Source organism: Strigops habroptila, chromosome 5 (genome assembly GCF_004027225.2).
Source record: "Strigops habroptila isolate Jane chromosome 5, bStrHab1.2.pri, whole genome shotgun sequence".
NCBI classification, from domain to species: domain Eukaryota; kingdom Metazoa; phylum Chordata; class Aves; order Psittaciformes; family Psittacidae; genus Strigops; species Strigops habroptila.
Genome location: NC_044281.2, coordinates 39,988,380 through 40,006,592, shown reverse-complemented (window position 1 = coordinate 40,006,592; position 18,213 = coordinate 39,988,380). Strand labels below are relative to the sequence as shown.

The 18,213-nt window shown below is 36.4% G+C and overlaps 1 protein-coding gene across 13 annotated transcripts in view; it reads right to left on the bottom strand.

Annotated features, from left to right (window-relative positions):
- Window positions 1–18,213, bottom strand: part of PCDH15 (protocadherin related 15) — an 805,351-nt gene that overhangs the window by 265,442 nt on the left and 521,696 nt on the right. For 12 of the 13 annotated variants that reach the window (XM_030486584.1, XM_030486585.2, XM_032919940.1 and 9 more), the window contains 3 exons: window positions 16,304–16,459; window positions 6,614–6,733; window positions 1,991–2,101 (listed from right to left, as the gene is read on the bottom strand). In XM_030486584.1, the coding sequence (XP_030342444.1) occupies window positions 1,991–2,101; window positions 6,614–6,733; window positions 16,304–16,459 (387 nt within the window). Of the gene's footprint in view, window positions 1–1,990; window positions 2,102–6,613; window positions 6,734–16,303; window positions 16,460–18,213 lie in introns of those variants that run through there. The other variant, XM_030486596.1, reaches the window with a different exon arrangement.

Below are 18,213 nucleotides of genomic sequence, written 5' to 3'. Positions count from 1 at the left end.
ATAAAGCTACACTTTTCTGAATTGTAAGAAGTACCTGGATTATTTTTATACACTGAACAATGTACACACTAGCAACAGTCCACCTTTTCTTTCTTCTGTTATCATAGTGAAGAAATAGCATAACTACCCAATATTTTCTTAAAAAGTCCAAAGTATTTCCATTTCCACAGAGGAACTGTTGTGACAGCTTTTCTTCATGGCCAATGATGAAAAATAATACCACCTACAGGCAGCAGCCTTCATCATCAACTGAACTTTTTCGCATTCCCCTAATATGTGTCTTTGAGAAATACTGGTTCAAAGTAGATACAGAGTAATTAATTTCATGCAGTATCTTTAGGATGCAAGAACAATAAATGATCACTGCTAATGTCATCAGTGGAATAGAAGTATGATTGCATAGTACATGCAATAGATTTAAATGATTAAATGTTGCCTACAGTATTTTGTAAAATGACAACAAAAAAAAAAGGTTGCATAAGGCAAACTCCTAAAAACGCTCGGTTATAGAGCTTAATTAGAGCCTTTCTTTGAGATCTAGTTTCTCATCTGTGAGCTCGCTAAATTTTAGTAAGCTCAGTTCCCATTTGGGTATATTTGAGAAAACACACGTCCCCGCAAGACATTTCAATCATGCGAACTGCCCCAATATGTATAAACATGATAGAGAAGCTATCAGTACAAGTCTAGTCCCAAACCCAGCACCACAAATATGACAATTTACTGTGAAAGGACACATATTGAAAGGAATGAACCAATTAATGAGATTGCTTTGTAATACTGCCACCATGCATTCCAAGCTGAGCCTTCCCCAGTTGCTCCTGCAGGGTGACAGGCTGCCCTCTTCGTGTGAGTTGTTCATACTGCTACGCACCATGCCTTGCTCTTGAAAAATATGACCTGCTCAACTAGCCCTGTTATTTTTCTAGGAATGCAGTGTCTCATGACATTCTCAGCTCTGACATCAAAAGAAAAGAGCTGTAAATACGCAGTGGTGATCTGCAGAATAAATTATTGATAAAACAACAAGGCAAATCAGTTCTGAGCCTTCTTGTATTCCTGTTCAAGAGATCAGAAAATCATGTTAGCCAGGAAAAAATTACTCGTTCTAACAGCCAGGAAGCATCTTTAGGTATATCTAACTGCAAAAACTACTGAGACATCCCCGGAGCCTTTCTTCTGCTGGGTGGAATGCTGAGCATACCACAAAATATTTAGCAAACTGGATTGTAAAATGTTATCTAAAATTCTGTATCGGAAAGATGACAGTAATATAAATGCGTGAACTCAGGAGCAAGCTATCTAAAGCTGCTTCAGAGCATTCTCATTTTCCTCACAAATGAAGTAGTATCACAACAGAGGTAAACAACAGAAGAAAAGTTTTCGTTTCAGCCAGTATCAAAAGGACAAAAAGGGAAAAAAAGCTTTCACTGCCCTCACAGGCACCAAAAAACTTCTTTGATGGCAGATATGTTCTGTATCGTTTAAGCATCAGTTTTCTTCTCAGTATGCCTTATCCACTGCCAGAGGCTAAGAAAAAACCAACCCTCTACATATGGTTGCAATATGCCTCAAAAGAAAAATCACCTCTTCATAGAAAAATGGATTTTGAACCTCAACGATACAACTAAATTGTATCCATTAAACTCATTTCAGATCAAATTAGCATCGCTAGGTTTGTCAAAAAATGAACACTTAGTGACACTAGAATGCACTTTTCTGCATGGGCAGTACTTCAAATTTACAACTTGTTTTTTGTGCCAAAAAGATTGTCTTGTTACACACACTGAGCAAGCTTCTTTTAACTAGTAAGAAAATGCTTAAGCTTCCCATGACCTAGATAAATCTTACTTAAGATCTTCATGAGAAGAGTATTATCGTACCTGGTATTTTAGAGAGACTTTTCCTTTCCTCAGATAAATCTAAATGTGCAAACTAAAACCCTACCTAAATCAGTGGCATAAATGGCTATTAAGAGATCTATACTTACGTTTGCTTGAACAATGACAAAATAACGAGTCTTTTCTTCATAATTTAGTCTTTCCCGTAGAACTACTGCTCCAGACAAAGTGAGAGGAATATCAAAGGTCCTGTTGGAAGTCTGTAAAAAATTAAGACAGTATGATAAAATTGAATATGCTTCGAAGTTAAAAGATGCTTCAGATAGGCCACAAGATGATTGACTGAATGTAATACCAAAACGGCATATGCTTTCCAGATTAGAGATTTTAAAGTTTTTTATGTTTTCTCCCTACCCAATTTACTCCATAAGAACTCCATATCCTAGGTTCAGCTGTAACAGTTATTTTTACTCCTTCTTGGTGGCTGGTGCAGCACTGTGTTTTGGCTTTGATCTGAGAACAATGCTGATAATACACCAATGTTTTAGTTGTTGCTAAGTAGTGCTGACTCTGATCAAGGACTTTTCAGTCTCATGCTCTGCCAGTAAGGAGCATGGTAGGAAGCAGAGACAGGACACCTGACCCAAACTAGACAAAGGGGTATTCCATACCAGAGCAGGTCATGCCCAGTATATAAACCAGGGGGAGTTACCTGTAAGGCCCAGATCGCTGCTTGGGTCAGGCTGGGTATCGGTCAGCGGGTGGTGAGCAACTGTATTGGACATCACTTGTTTATTGTTTTCTTTCCCCTCCCCTTTTTAGTTTTATATTCTCTCCCCTTGTTATTTCTCTTATCATTAGGAGGAGTAGTTTTGTATTATACTTCAGTTATTGGACCGTTCTTATCTCAACCCACAGGGTTTACATTCTTTTGATTCTCCTCCCCATCCCACCAGGAGCAGGGAGGAAGAAAGAGGGGTGTAAGCGAGTGGCTGCATGGTTCTGAGTTATCAACTGGGCTTAAACCACAACACCCCACAATAAATAATCTGTAACATAACATAATTCTCTCTGATTCTTTGCATATACATTATTAATTCCAACCACAAACTGAAGAACTAGCTACCCTGTTTCTTGCAGATTTGCCATGCTGCATTTGCACTGGTGTGTTCAGAAAAGCTTTCTCCATTTCTCACATGAGAATTCAGGTCTTCAGTTTCTACAGTTCAGCTTGCCATCATCTATTTTTTTTCTCGCTATTGTAGGAAGTATCAAGTATTAGAGGTTAAGAAATCCACATCATTGTATTTATCTTCTCTTTATTCCAGCTTTCATGAGGGCAATGAAGTAGTAAATATGCAGGGAACATCAACACTACACACTTAGGTGCCAGTTCATAGCAGCAGTTATGTGCACATTCATACACTAGTAAGTTCAGATTTCAGGGTAAATCTGGTGAAATTCAATTTGTCCTGCAGAGTTGCTTAAACAGATTGAGATTACAAGGCTGTGGCACTGAATGGCAGGAGGGTACTACTGGGGTGCACACACCTTTAAAGGATTCACTTCGACTAATGACCCATTTGGGAGAGGACTACAGGCACAGACACAGGTTTCTGACATGTGACCTAGCTCCAGTTCTATTATTAAATTAATTACATTTAAAAATATATATATATCTTTACATGCTTCAATCTACCTATGTGAAATATAGTTAAAGTATGTTGAACAGGTAATAGATACACAATATTCCACAGTATCTCCACAGAAACACTGAAGATGCAAACAGTAATATTCTTTCCTTAGATAACACAACAAGGCCTTTTTTCTCTAAAAGTTGAAACATCTGCTAAAATCACAATTTGTTTTTCAGCAAATAAATGATAATGATTGTTAAATTCTTCATGTTGCAGATGTTTGTGGTGTGCAGGAAAACAGCATTGGGAATTGCATCAGAGACTGCCAAATAACTGGAGACTATGTCACTGGTGTCAAACAACATTGTGGGCACCTTCATCACACAATACAGGAGGATACCATAAGTAGAAAAAATAGAGATATTTTGCACTAAGCTGTGCACTTCATTTTTGAGCCTGGTATAATTGTTTGCCAGGTTAAGGAAGAAAATCCCCTTGTAGCAGATATTGTGCAGTAACTTTCTTGCAAGCTGACAGCTGAGATGAAGTAGCTTACAATGATGAGAAGTCACCTCTGTCAAGCACATGCACAAAACACATCACTAGGTAAAGCAACGTTATGTACATAAGGGCTATCTATAGATGAAAGAATCAGATTTACTTAATCTGAAATATGAAAGTAGTAAGGCAAAGATGCAATAAAACAACTAACTACTCCAAAGAAGTTCCAACCAGGGAAATCCCTCACTGTTCTTCACAGTCACTGGGAAAGCAAGAACAAGCAAGTTTCACCGAGTAAGAGATGAAGCTTTTTAACTCTTCCTGTGGCAAAACACCAGACCAAACCACTTCAGCATGCTGTAATGTCCTCAGTGGTTAGACAAACCTCTCTGCTGAATTTGAGACTAATGTGGTTGTGGGAGATGCTTTTTAGAATAATTTCCCAGCACGCTTTTGAGCAATATAATGCTATGACTTAATAGTAAATTACATACAAAGCAGCTCTTGTATTTCACTGTTGTGCAATACATTTTAACAGAAATAATATTTGTGTGTGTGTGTGTGTGTTCATTATACCAACATATTCAATGCATGATAAAATATTTAATTTTTTCAAAACACTTTCACTTTTCTAAAGTTTTCCAGGAAAAATATTTTCTGGAAGAGGTGTTTTCTCAGTAGCAATATTTTTCATAATCTTTATTGAAAGAGAAGAAATTATTTGAGCTGGTTTTGTTAAGTACTATAAGTTAAGGGCAAGAAAAAAAGAGCAGAGAGAAAAATTAAAGCTTGGGTTTGGTTTGATTTGGTTTTGTGAATCTGAAATGGCTTGTCCATTCCTTTCACTCCTTCTTGCCTTGTGTGTATTTTTCAAGAATTTGTGGTAGTGGAACAGCATTTATTTATAACACTTCTGTCATGCAAACAGTTGAAAGATCGTGTTAGCATAACCCTTTAGTATTTACTATTGCCATAGGAAACCTTTAACTTTGTCTATAAATTTTAGGAAACTCTTCAGTCCTACGTATCATCAGCACAAAGAACAGCTGAGAATGTAATATGATGAACCTGCATATCGTTTGCTAGGAATTTTACTCATTTAAGTAGTCTCACTAAGTGCCATAACTAAAGAGACTGCTCAAGTCTGCGCGATCAAGTTAATCTCTAAGAAATGACTGCAAACATTTAAAAAATGAAATAATTCCAAATACATACAACATTGTCAGAAGTTTGAAGTCTTCTTTCAGAAGTCAGAAATTTGCTATCTCCTCAAATCCTAACATCACAATCACACTTTTGTCAAAAAGACATAGCCTCTTTGCAAAACAATGTTCCCCAGAAAAGATCATGGCTTAAGGTGCTGCAAAGTTTTTCAAGAAACCATCTCTTACCTCAAAATATGTAGATACAGTAAGTAAACACTATGCCTCAGCACGTAGCTATGCAAAAATCAACAATTACCACAGTGAAAAGTAAAAAAGCAGGGTTTATATATCATTAGTTTACACTGAATTATTCTTCAGTTCTGTCCCTAGTCTACAAAAGTACCTATTCTACCTCCTACAAAGTACAATTACTAATTGTAATTCAGTAGATATTTAAACTCTTGCTGACTTCAATGAAAATAGAACCGACATCTTTGAGATGTACAGCTAAAATGGCACAAGTTGAACCAGAACTTGTGTGCCTACTCTTCTAATTAAACTGAAAATTAGACTGCTGTTTTCCCACAAAACCATTCGTGCTCAAATTCCCTTTAAGTAGGGAATGTCAATGAGAGGTTACTAAATCTATATATTATATTTCCACCCCACACACTTTTATCATCTGTGTCATCTTTGGGATGAATAAAAAAGATCATGTTAGCCTGCTTAACAAATTCTCACACCTCCTGATCCACAGTACCTGCATCCTTAGCCTGTGGCAAAATAGAGTCTGGCTTGTAAAAAAAGGATTGCTAAATTACTTCGAATTTCCTGCAGAAATGCATATGGACACTTTACACGAATCACGTATGCACAGAACCTTTTTATAATAGACTAATTCACACATCTGACCCTGAAGAGAATTTAGTTTAATGCTTTAAGATTTTTGTCTCTAAAAGTATGTGTTTGCAAATATGTAGAGATCACTAGTGTTTTACTTTAATAATATATAACTCTCTTTTTTAAAAAACAGTGATCTTTCAATATAAATGACTCCATGAGAAAAGTCAGAATGTCTCTTCTGAGAGTAACTTAGCTATGCCTATGAATATTTCTTAGCTGTGAACCTATTAGGTGTAAATGTGTAGGAGTAAATACAACTACCTATCATGGACTGAAAAAGCATGCCAAAACCAAGATTAAGTGTGCAAACGCTTGAGAAGATGGGATTATTAATGATTGATACTGAAGTAACCCAGCTGCTAACAGCATGACAATGAAAGGGAAGATAAATTCACCTGTGTTTACAGAGTAAGCAAGGCTCATAGGCAGACAGTATATTCTACATCATGAAGAAAAGCGTTTATGAAATCCATTAGCAACCTCTTGTTCATTTGCTCTGTGTGTGTATATGTATACATATATAACATATATACACACACACAAACCTCTGAACAAAAAAAAAAAAAAAAAGGTTAAATGCATTTACCTTGTCATTAGGATTGTACTGGATGACATATTCTATCTGGCCATTTGGACCATCATCAATGTCAGTAGCACCATTGTTTCCAGAAAATCCTGTAAAAATGGTTGTTCCAACGGGAGTTAGCTGCAAGAACAGAGACAGACAGATACCCATTAAAACCTTAAGGAATACAAGAAACAATTAAAGAACTGTTTGCAAAGTCTTCACCCCCACAATAGCTCTGGTCTATAATGCAAGGTTAACATTCTCTTCTCCCCTTTGTTTGGTCTGGAGCCCCATGTGCCAGAAACTATTTAGACACAATGTATTCAGACTCTACTTTAACTGATGCCAAGCATCACATGGAGAGTGAAAACAATTTCCATTTTTATTCCACAGATTGTCTGCATCAGGACAGAACCCTATTTGCATTAAAAAGAAGGAAAAAAAAAAAAAAAAGTCTTATAACTGAAATTATTAATGAAATAAATAATAATGAAATAAAAGCTAGCTCTTCAGACTCAGGAAAGAAAATAAAGATGAGCTGCAAAAGTAAACAGAATTTATTTAACAGTGTCTTAGTGACAGTGTGAATAGCGCCAGATAAATCTTATTGCATCTAAACACAGACACCAAGAGAACTTTATGGCTTTACACAAACATGAGGGTGATGCTGTTTCTCCAATATTTTGTTGGCAGCAACTGAATACTCATAAAATTATATTTTGAAAATGAATCAATTTATAATTATCCTAGCGTAGATAAATAGCATGAAATCAAGACCCTTTGAGACCATGTACAGAAGTCCAACTGACTTCCTGGGAGTCATCACTTCTGAATTTTAATATTCAGAAAACTTTGTGAGTAATCAAGCTGAAAAAGAAAAACAAATGAACAAACAGTTCTGGATTCAATATAGACATTGCTTCTAGTCATGCTTCCTGCTGCTGTCCTCATCACGCCCATATTTTTGGCCCTTTGAATTCAGAGACCCATTGACCCCTCTTTTTTACTCCAAATTTTACATCGTTGCACATCATTAAACCTATAGGGTCTAAAAAGGTTTGAAACACTGTAAAAAGGTGGCAAAGGACAAAGCGTCATTCAAACATTTGTTGCAAATGTGGATGCTATTTCACTGTTATATTTTGTAGTTCACACCATAAAGCAAATAATTAACCGCTCATTTCTTCCCATAGTCATAGTTCCTTGCCTTGCTTTATTTATAAAACTACTAATTACTTTAAGAGTTTAATGGCTGACAGAGTTCTCTGAGAAATATTTTCAGGCCTGAGAACACCAAATCCTTTGAAGCTTTTCTTATGATATAACAGGTGGGGCTTAATTTATAATACTTATTCACATTATCTATACTTATGCCACGATAAGTATGCATGCTTATGTTTTGCTATGAACTTGACTTGCTTACTATCAGTATAGACAGAAGTGTCACATGTGGGTGTATAAAGTTGGCTGTTCCCTAAAAATTGCAAGATAATTACCTCACAGAGAGTGTCTGCATTTGTACCTCTTGCACAGCAGCAGCCTTTCAAGAATTCAGGAGAGAAATAATCTCAGAAACACGAGCCTTGCCTGACAGTATAAAATCAGAGTCAACTGTCATAAACCAAGGAAAGTAACTTACTGGTTTATGACAAAGTGCATGTGTAGGGGAGAAGGGGCTTTCTCATGTTTTTATATGGAGTAGAAGACCAAAACAACCGGAAAACCAATTTGGAAAATTTAGAGGAGGATTTGTAGGGGTTTTTTCCCCCACTAATGATGGACTGCCCTTGGCCAGCTGCCAGACACTTATCCAGGTGCCCTCTCACCCCTCTCCATAGCAGCACAGGGAAGGAAAATCAGATGAATATGCTCAAGAGTCAAGACAGGGAGATTACTCACCCACCACCTTCCCAGGCAAAACAGACTCAACTTAGGGAAAATGAATTTAACGTACTGCCAATTGAAATTGCGTTTGGATGCTGACAAACAAAGACAAAACACCATCTTCCCCATCCAGCTATTTTCCCAAGGCCCAGCTTCACTCCTTCACTCCCAATTCCCCTCCTTCTCGCAACTTTTTCCTCACTCCTCATTGCTGTACAGTATTTTTTCCCTTTCTTAAATCCATTTCCCTGAGGCACCACAGGCCTGGCTGAAGAGCTGGGCTGTACCTTGTGCTGGGGCAGTTGGAACTGGCTGGAACTGGCCAGAACTGGCTGTGCCCAGCCCAGGGCAGCCATAGCCTCTCCTCACAGAGACTCTCCAGCCCCAGCCTGGGCACAGACACCCAGTAGAACACTAAATAAAACAGTTTAGCCAATTAATCATTGGTTAAATGATACAGTCTCATTAGTGGAAAGTCCCAGGCACCATGCAGGCTTGTCAGGGGTTGGCGCATGATGAAAATCCACCACGCTGCTGCTGTCAAAACAAAAAAGTCTTAGTGCTCCCAGAGAGGAGCAGCTTTGAAGACACCACATGTGTAGCAGGCCAGAAAGTGGGCTGGGAACACGCTGTCAAACATCATCCTCATTAACTACGCCACTCTGTTAGGCTGCCCACAGGTTTCTCAGCACTCGCTGCAACAGAGTGTTGAGCTCCCTGCTCAACACCTTGCAGGCGGCCATAACACCAGCATGCTCTCACGGAAGGAAAAAGTTACTGCTGGAAATCAAACAACAAATCTCTATTAAAAAGATTCTGTCACATCAGAACAGCCCAAGAACTAACAGACACCCAAGGAGGTGTTTGTGCTGCTCCTGCTAGCTGGATAATGTAACACCATGTCCCGCAAAGGGAGAGGGCAGAGCTCCAGCGCAATGTCCCAGAGGATGAGACTGCCCTAACTAGCTACCTCCACAGCTGCCAAGAGGCAGAGGAAGAGCTGGACTTATACAAGTACTCACAGCTGAAGGATGCCAAAGGCAGTGTTGCTTTTCATAAGCACATAAATGCTTGGTTTCCATTGGATTCAGCCAGCAGCTCTGCTTGGCAACAGTTATTTGCTCTATTTCTTCAAGAGCTGCTGTATCAGGGTCTTGACTGGGTGTAGATAAATGATGACTAACATAAAAAGACTCCACCACTGTAAAGCACATCATTAAGTGATAACAAAGGAGACAGTTGTAAAAATGAAATAGCAGTAAACACCAGAATTACAATTGCATGTTTTTACAGTAAAAAGTCAAAAGCTAAAGTCTTGGATTTAGTGTATTACAACCAAAATAACTGACTGCAGATGTGCAGACCTTCATGAACTTAATACACAGGTTTCTATTTTATCTACATTTTTCTTTATGGAATATAAATGATGTCAGAAAGGACACCAAAATAATCCCCCACCACTCCCTCATTTCATTCAACTTTCCAGCCTGCCCAAGATGTCACATTACTCTGGAAAAACCTCTGGAAAAACTCAGATGAGCTTTTAACTAAATGTCTTAAACTCTACCTTTAATCATCTGAGAGAGGAACTCAGCATTCAAAGCTACACAATATTTTCACACTGGGATCTCAACATTGCAATGATTTACCATTAACTAGCAGTATCAGTTTTACCCACAATTTGTGAGGGCTTTCTAACAGACTGCTGTCACCATTCACTTCATTGTTAGAACTCAGTTCACCTCATAAAATGTGACTGTATATAGATTATAAAGGTATATATATTGTTTATCAACATGAATAATCCCACTGTTCTTATTTAAATAAGGATTACTTATTATGTGAACAGCCCATGAAGAACTGCATTCCTATGAAGAAAGACAGGTAACACGGAAATGAAAGGCGTATTTTTTTAGTGATTATTATGGAGGTATCTGAAACACATATCCAAAAGCTAAAAGAGCAGGCTGAAAGCCTGGGTTTGATCTCACAGACATAAAATGGGCATGCCATCTGAATAAATGCATATGCAAGCAGAAGAAACTGACTAATCAATTTTTGCCATTGACAAAAAGCAGAATATCGAGATAGTTTTGTATTATATAGTATAAGAAGATATACATAATTTCTGAAACCAGTTATCAAATTAATTTTTTAGTAGATACACACATTCTCCAGGCAGTAAAGACTTATCTAGAGCTCAAACTACTCCACACTATTGCTATGTCAATCTGTAGCAGAGAGATTCTACACAGCACCTGTTTTCCCCACAGTTTTCAACTCAGTTCATTCTCTGAAAAATCTTCCACCGCCAAGTCTTCTGGGAGATGAGGGAGCTGGAAACATGTCTATGGAGCGGTTCCCCGCTCCTTTACCTTTCTACCCTTCAGAAGGACCTCAAAATGGCTCCAGAAAGTGTTGCTTGAACTATCTATATAGCCTCACTTATCTCCTTCCCACTAGGCATGCCTACTTCAGAGAATACCTGGAGAGGAATTTTGATTTCTCCATATTAAACTTTAGTATCTCTTACAGAAAGGAACTGAAGTTATGTAGTAAACTGTTGGACCATGCTCACTGCCTTACCTTATGCAAGATATAATGTTAGGAATTGTAAAGAAAAAATTCTGAGGTTGTTAATGACAGTCTGAGGATAATAATCTTTGCAGGAATTCAATATGGTGAAAAAGAACCATGATGACAAGAAACAAGTAAGATTTCAAAAGAATGCAATTAAACAAATGGAGAGGAAATGCACACAATAAGTCTTATTCTTTCACAGTCAACAGCTGAAAAGCTTAAACATTTCCTTCAACATGATCTATGTCTATTAGAACTCTAGATGCAGATACAAATGTTCAACAGTTCCATAAAACATTTTGAAAATAATTTTTCTTATTATTGCCTATTTACAAAGTTAAAAATGAGTAATTTTTCACAGTGGCCCCGAACAGGAGAGCAAAGTATGATTTACAGTTAATCATTCTGAGCTAATATTCTTTTGATGATGTCTACCTGCAAAGATTAATTACTTCAATACCACAAGGAAAAAAATATGAATAGTTACACCAGAAGAAATGAAAATACAGCACGTTATAATTCTCAATAGCCCAAAGCCAAAGTTTTAAGACAACTGAAGTTCAAGAAACACTCATTTTGCAAAGGATTCCCATCTCTGCCAACTTAAGGGGGAAAAAAACAACCCAAAACCCAAAAACCAAAGCAAGTCTAAAATTTTGGTTTACAAGCAGTTATAAGGTTATGCATGTTTAAGAAAGTAATACTGACTTCAAACAGTATTCTAGTAACTCCGCTACCATTTCAAAAAAAACCTGTTATGAAAAGTGCCTGAGTTCACCAAGGCTCATGTGAAAAACTAGTACAGAAAAAGTCAGTCTTATAAACCCCTGGCAATGCAGAATTAGAGTTGTATTTAGCTGAGACAAAATTTGTGAAGATAAAATTGTGTTTAACACAAAACACAGACAACCACAATTGTGCCTCAGCAGTATAAGATTTCATTTTCTAGTCACTGTATTACGTTACATGTCTTTAAAACCCTTTTGGCAATACTATAGATTCATTTGTAGAGTGTTAACTGAGTTGCATAATTCTTCTGAATTTCAACCTGACTATAGAACTTTGTTTCAACATACTGAAGTAACTCATATCTCTAAGTTACTAATATGCATGGTCAAATTTAGCCCCAGAGTATTGCAATTTTGTCAAAATTTTTTTCTAAATAAATACAATGTGACATTTTCATAAAAATATATAAAACACAAAACAAAGGAAAGGAAATAAGCCCACAGAGTCTTTTTAATTATCATAAAAATGTTAAGGTTGATATCTTAACTCACTTTTATGAGGAGATTCATAATGCTGTGAATAGCAGTTGGATTTGCTTCTGTCTGAGACACTCACATTCTTTGTTTTGAAAAAGCATTAGAAAGGGAAAAAGGAAACTTGCTCCTAAATGGTAGCACCCTTGTAATGGGCTTTTTGCACTAGTGTTGCACTAAGCTCTTGATAATGCTAGAGCCTGTTATGTACTAAAGACAGTGGTCCCAGCCTCACAAACATGGATGCCCAAGAAGCAAGAGGAAAGGAAAAAAAAGAAGACAAAACTAGAAACAAAACCTAAAACCCCACACTCTTAACAGAGCAGTGGCACTGGGCCAGATGTGACATGAAGGATTAGAGCCCATTTCTGTCTTAGTGCTTGCACAGATTCTGTGGCATGCAATGCATGACAGCAGCAGCACAATAGTGATGATCAGCTTAGTCATTTCAGATATCAGAACAGCACTACTTAGGTGTTTTCTGAATTATGCCCCAAATCTGTTTCATAATCCAATTATAAAAAGTAAATAATTTAATTACAATGTCACTTTCTTGACTGTAGCTAATGCACAAACTGCCAGTTAATTTTAAGCAGATGGCTATCTTGTGTCTGCATTAGCCTCCTGCTATGACTATTGAGGACCAGGAAGAATGAAGACTTTTTATACATATACTTGAATACACACAAGTGTGCACATAAATACATATGTACACACATATACATGTAGGGTGTTTCTTTTGCTTGCTCCCCAATCCCATCAGGGTTTTTTTTCCCCTATTAACTCAAATTAGCTATTTCATTTATAAATGCTTAGATAATAATATTTCGTTTAAAAAGCACAGTTATTTTAGGAAAACAGACACTCTATTTTAGACTTTAAACTAAGAAGCTAAACTTTAAAACAAATTTTAACCATAACTTTCTATGAATACTAGAAGTGCCACTCAAAGACACCAAATCGAACAAATATTATTATAAGCTCCATCACCATTAACTGCAGCTACATATGACGAGCCCATACCTTTAACAGAATAATTAAGATCCTCCTGAAAAAAATATTTCTTCAATAAACATGCAATAATAGCACTTAAATGCAAAAGACACATTTTCAAAGCACACGTGCACTGGAGGGAAACATTAAGGTCTCTGCACGTTTTAATTGGATCACCTCACCCAGGGGTCTTCTACATGTAGAAGTATGTGAATAACAGAAGAAAATATTTAAATCCCTAAGGGTTGTTTGACAATATGCAGAATAGATCCAAATGCTAGAGAAGCTACCTATATAGAGAGATTTCTTAGGATTTTTAGGATCCAGATGAAGATATTTGAAGCAGTAGAGTGAGAAATTATGGTATTTCTCATCTCAGGCAGAAATGAGACAAGACATGATGAAAAAGGCTATGCAACACCTTGCGCAGGGAAGGAAAGGAAGGACCTCTTTTTCATATGAGAAACCACATAGTTACCAGACTAATGAATGCATATATTTTGAAGGATGTGGGAGCTTGCCTTAAGGCATGGAATTTGCTTTATTCTTGTTCAGGCACTTGAGGAGGAACCTAGAGGTAGAAGAGAGACTGAAGGGAGTATTACCACTAGGAAATACCTAGGCATCAGAAATAGGTGTTAATGATAAAATTCTCTACTCCTAAAACTGAAGGGTGGCTTTGCAAATCAAGTAAATGCCACCACGGTATTTCTGAATTTACACCCATGCAACATCTGATGCTGTGACAGATGCCTGTGACAACATGGAAGAGTCTGATACAGATTAGTCAATACTTCTTGTAATAAGAATTTTAATATATAAATGTTCACAAGCAAATGGGAAAGAAAAATACTCGTCAAGAACTATTACATACACTGCCTGTGGTCTAATATATTTTACAACTGCAAGTGACTGAAGCTTCGGTGGAGCTCGTTAGGAAAGCATCACTTCATGTTTCCCAGTCCTTATGCTCTTCTTTGAGCATGTGCAAGGGCCACTGAGAGAGAAAATACACTGTATTTTAGTCCAACTCATTTAGCTTTTAGTCTAACCCAGTGCAGATGACCTCCTTTTCTAATCAATCAATCAACTATAAAAATTGAGATACCATTTAGTGTAAACCAAAACAGACACTACCCTACCAAATCCATCTCATTCTAAGCCTTCTGGAAAAATATGGGTTTAATTTTAAACTATGTCTTTTTATGTGCAAATGGAAAACAATTGTGTGAAACTAGCATTTATGTTGGTATTATAATTATCCTCAGCTTCTCTTACAATTAATTTTAGTATGTTGTGGACAGTTGAAATATAAAGAACACTTGACATAAAAAAAACATTCTATTTCTCAAAAATATATTTTTACCCCTTGACATTTCTGAAATGGAAAAACTACCTAATAAAGTAAAATCTAGCTACAGTTATTTGTCTCATATTACAGATGCCAGTAATTATATAATAGTTTTGGCTATTTGTGAAAATCATAGCCCTAGGCTTTACTCCCTAAAAAAACATTTTGGGGTAATTGCGAGCCTGGGACATATTTGCCCAGGATCTCCTTATGGCAGAAGCACAATGCTTTTGGGGAGATCTAACCAGCATGACAGAGCACACAACTGCCACACCGGTTAGAACAGGACTTACTGTGTATATGCAGATGGGTTAAATAGTACGTGTAGAAAGTCTACGTAATGTTTTGTGCAAGCACCAGGGACTGTAGTACGGTTATAAAGCCACAGTGCGTATGTTCTTCATCCCACACAGGACCACCAGAGAAAGTCATGGCAGCTGATAGGACAAACTGTCAAGTACAACCTTGTAAAGCACCTGAACAAGTAAGTACTCAAATTGACATGGACAAAATTTCCTGGTTAGAAAAAAAATAAGTTGTGATGCTCGTATGTATGGTAGCTGTAAATAATAAAGTCTACTTGTACTTTGATTTGCTTTATGTTACTTATGTCAGAGAAATTTCTATACTTTCTAGTTTACAAGCGAACTATACCCAAAGACCAGAGGTAATCAAAAAATAACCACAAACCCCTTATTCCAGTGCATTCCTGTAGTTAAATTCACTAGAGGCAGTGCCAATTACTAGCAGAATAAACTATAATTAAAAATGTAATGACTCGCTAAAACCTTTGAGAAAGTCTGAGAAGCTTTATGAACTTTTTTTTGTTGTTGTTAATTAATGAGAGCATTAACCCACTGGGTACTGCTGAAGGGCACAGTGGTGACATGTCAGAAGCTATAAACATAACAATGATAAAATGAAACAAAGCAGCTAATTAAATCAGGACTGCAACTGGTGGAAAAAGCAACACTGTATTTTGCCCAATAATAAAGCAAATAAATGATCAAATGCACTTGGAACATTGCTAAATCTTTCAATATAAATTATTTTAAATGGTGCATTTTTCACTCGGTCTCTTCTTTCCAATTATGGAAAATCCTTGCTTCCTTAGTATTACAGCACTCTATTCCATAAACAAAATAAAGCAAAAAAATTTCATTCACAGACATCATTTAATAAAGAGGAACAGCACAAACCAAAACTGCACTTTGCCAAGTTTCAATATGGTTAATAAAACCTTTTGAACTATTTGCTTTACATTTGTTTTTCATAAATACATTTGGTTTACTTCCAGCTTTGTTGATATAACTGCATAATGCAGCAAAACATTTTGTAAATTTAACAGAAAACAATGCTTCACTTATGGAGATTTCATTCAGATTCTAGTGTCTTCTGTAATCTTACAAGCAGCTTGATGGAAGGCATGCTCGTCTTTGTATTAAGAAAGAACAGCAAACATGCTAAAAACTGAAGCATACTGTTTGTGCTGTGTTTTTCTGAAGCGACACAAATATTAGGGATTTTAAATCAACTGAATGTACTGGGTTTTCAAATGAGAAGTGAAAGAACCAAAAGTTGGTATTTAGCAATGACCCCACACTAAAGAGAAAGAAAAAAAAGGTAAGTGGTTCTGACCTCATTTACTGCCACATAGTATTGCTGCTGCTGGAACTGAGGCGAGTTATCGTTCCTATCTCTCACCACAATCCGTACTTCATGGTTGATAATGGTGCCAACCTTTTTGTTAACACACTGGACTTGCACCACAATGGATTGAATGGACATTGGAGGCTGTAAGTGAAAATACATTTTTATAAAGATACCTAGAAAATGCCACACATTATAACCTTTAGTTTATTAATATTGGGATTGAACATACAAAATATTCGTAACTTAAATTAAGCCTCAAACATTCTAATCTCCATTTATTTTTCAAGCTGGCATTCTTTGCAAAAGATCCAAGAGCTTTTAGACCACTTTTAATAAACTTCAAATGCTAATAAGTTTACCTAGATTTATTAGCAATGGCCAAGAAAAACATAATTAGTTGTAATTAGATAGATGTGTAAAATACATATTTGGTCTTTGTCACAAGAACATATTAAAAAATAGTTTGTCACCTTTGATAAAATATGACAGGGTACAGGACCAACATTACTTTTACATTTGTACCACTTCTGCTGCATCAATGTTTAGATTTAAAATCAGGTCTTTAAACAAACACTTAATCTAGGCATTTTTAGACAATAAATGTAAATACATAATGGCATAACTTAACAAATAATTTATGGTACTTGGGACAAACTATCCCAACACTTTTTAGCAGTTCCTTTTACCTTCAGTTCTAATTTATCACTATTCATCCTTCCTAAGTACTTAAAGTTTTGGAAGGAAAGTCTGGAATTTTCTTTTTACCTGATTTTGTTTGGAAAACATACTGTCATTCTTAGTAAAATCAATCAATGGAATCTAATAAGATTTTCTTTCAAGAAAAGTAATAAAAAAGGAATGGATCAGGCTAACTGAAACAGCAGGGAGTTGACAAGTGGGCAAATCAGAGAGAAAAATGGGAAGAGTATCCAAATCTATTGAATGCAATTGTATATGCACCATTTATGAACCAGACTACAATTTTTGCTCAGTAATAAAAAACTGAATTTTAAGGTTCAACTTAATAAAACCCCAAATGTTATTGGTACTACTAAGTTTTGCATAGTTTTAACTTGAAAGATGAGAAAAATAGTTTTGGGGTTGGGTTTGGTTTTTTTTTTAATTAAAAGAAAAAAAAAAAAGAACACACACTTGACTGATTTTGCATTTTACTGGTTAGTACAGTTCTGGTTCTGAAAGCTGGAAACAGCCTTCAGATAGGTCCATTACATAAATTTCACCTTATCACTCTATACGTGGTTTGTTTTTTTACCTTAAATCTCAGATTTTCTTTTCATATCCCACTACACTTAAACACAAATGAGTATTTTTTCCCAGCACTACAGTACTAGGGATAAGAAGTGTTACAGTTCATAGGAAAAAATGAGGAAATAGCCCCTTAAATACCAATGTAAAAACACCAATATTTCCTATACATAACGTAAAACCACAAATATTACCTAGATATGATTAAGAAAATGTGCACCCTCCACTTGTTTCCTTGCAACCCGAGTCTGCTTGCAAAGAACGTCACTGTAAAGCATCCATATGTATTCATAATAACATAAAGTATTTGTGAGTTTAGTCAGGCTGTTACTAGTAAGAGAAATCAAATAAATTGACAAGGTTGTTCTGGTAAAGCATCTAGATTTGGATAAGGCAGCTCAAATGAATGAGCCTGTAAATAGAAAAGTGTCACTAAAAGGGGCATTGAAATAAGAATTAGCACTGGAATTACTTTTGTAATTTAGAACAGGAATTACTTTTGTTTCCTATTGCCATATGGATATGCCAACTTGCGTGGGCTGGTGAAGACTTGACTCTGCATTTCTTAAGAGTGGTTCTCAAGCCTCACCCCACATTAGGGGCTCTTGCATTTTGCTCTGACTTCAAAA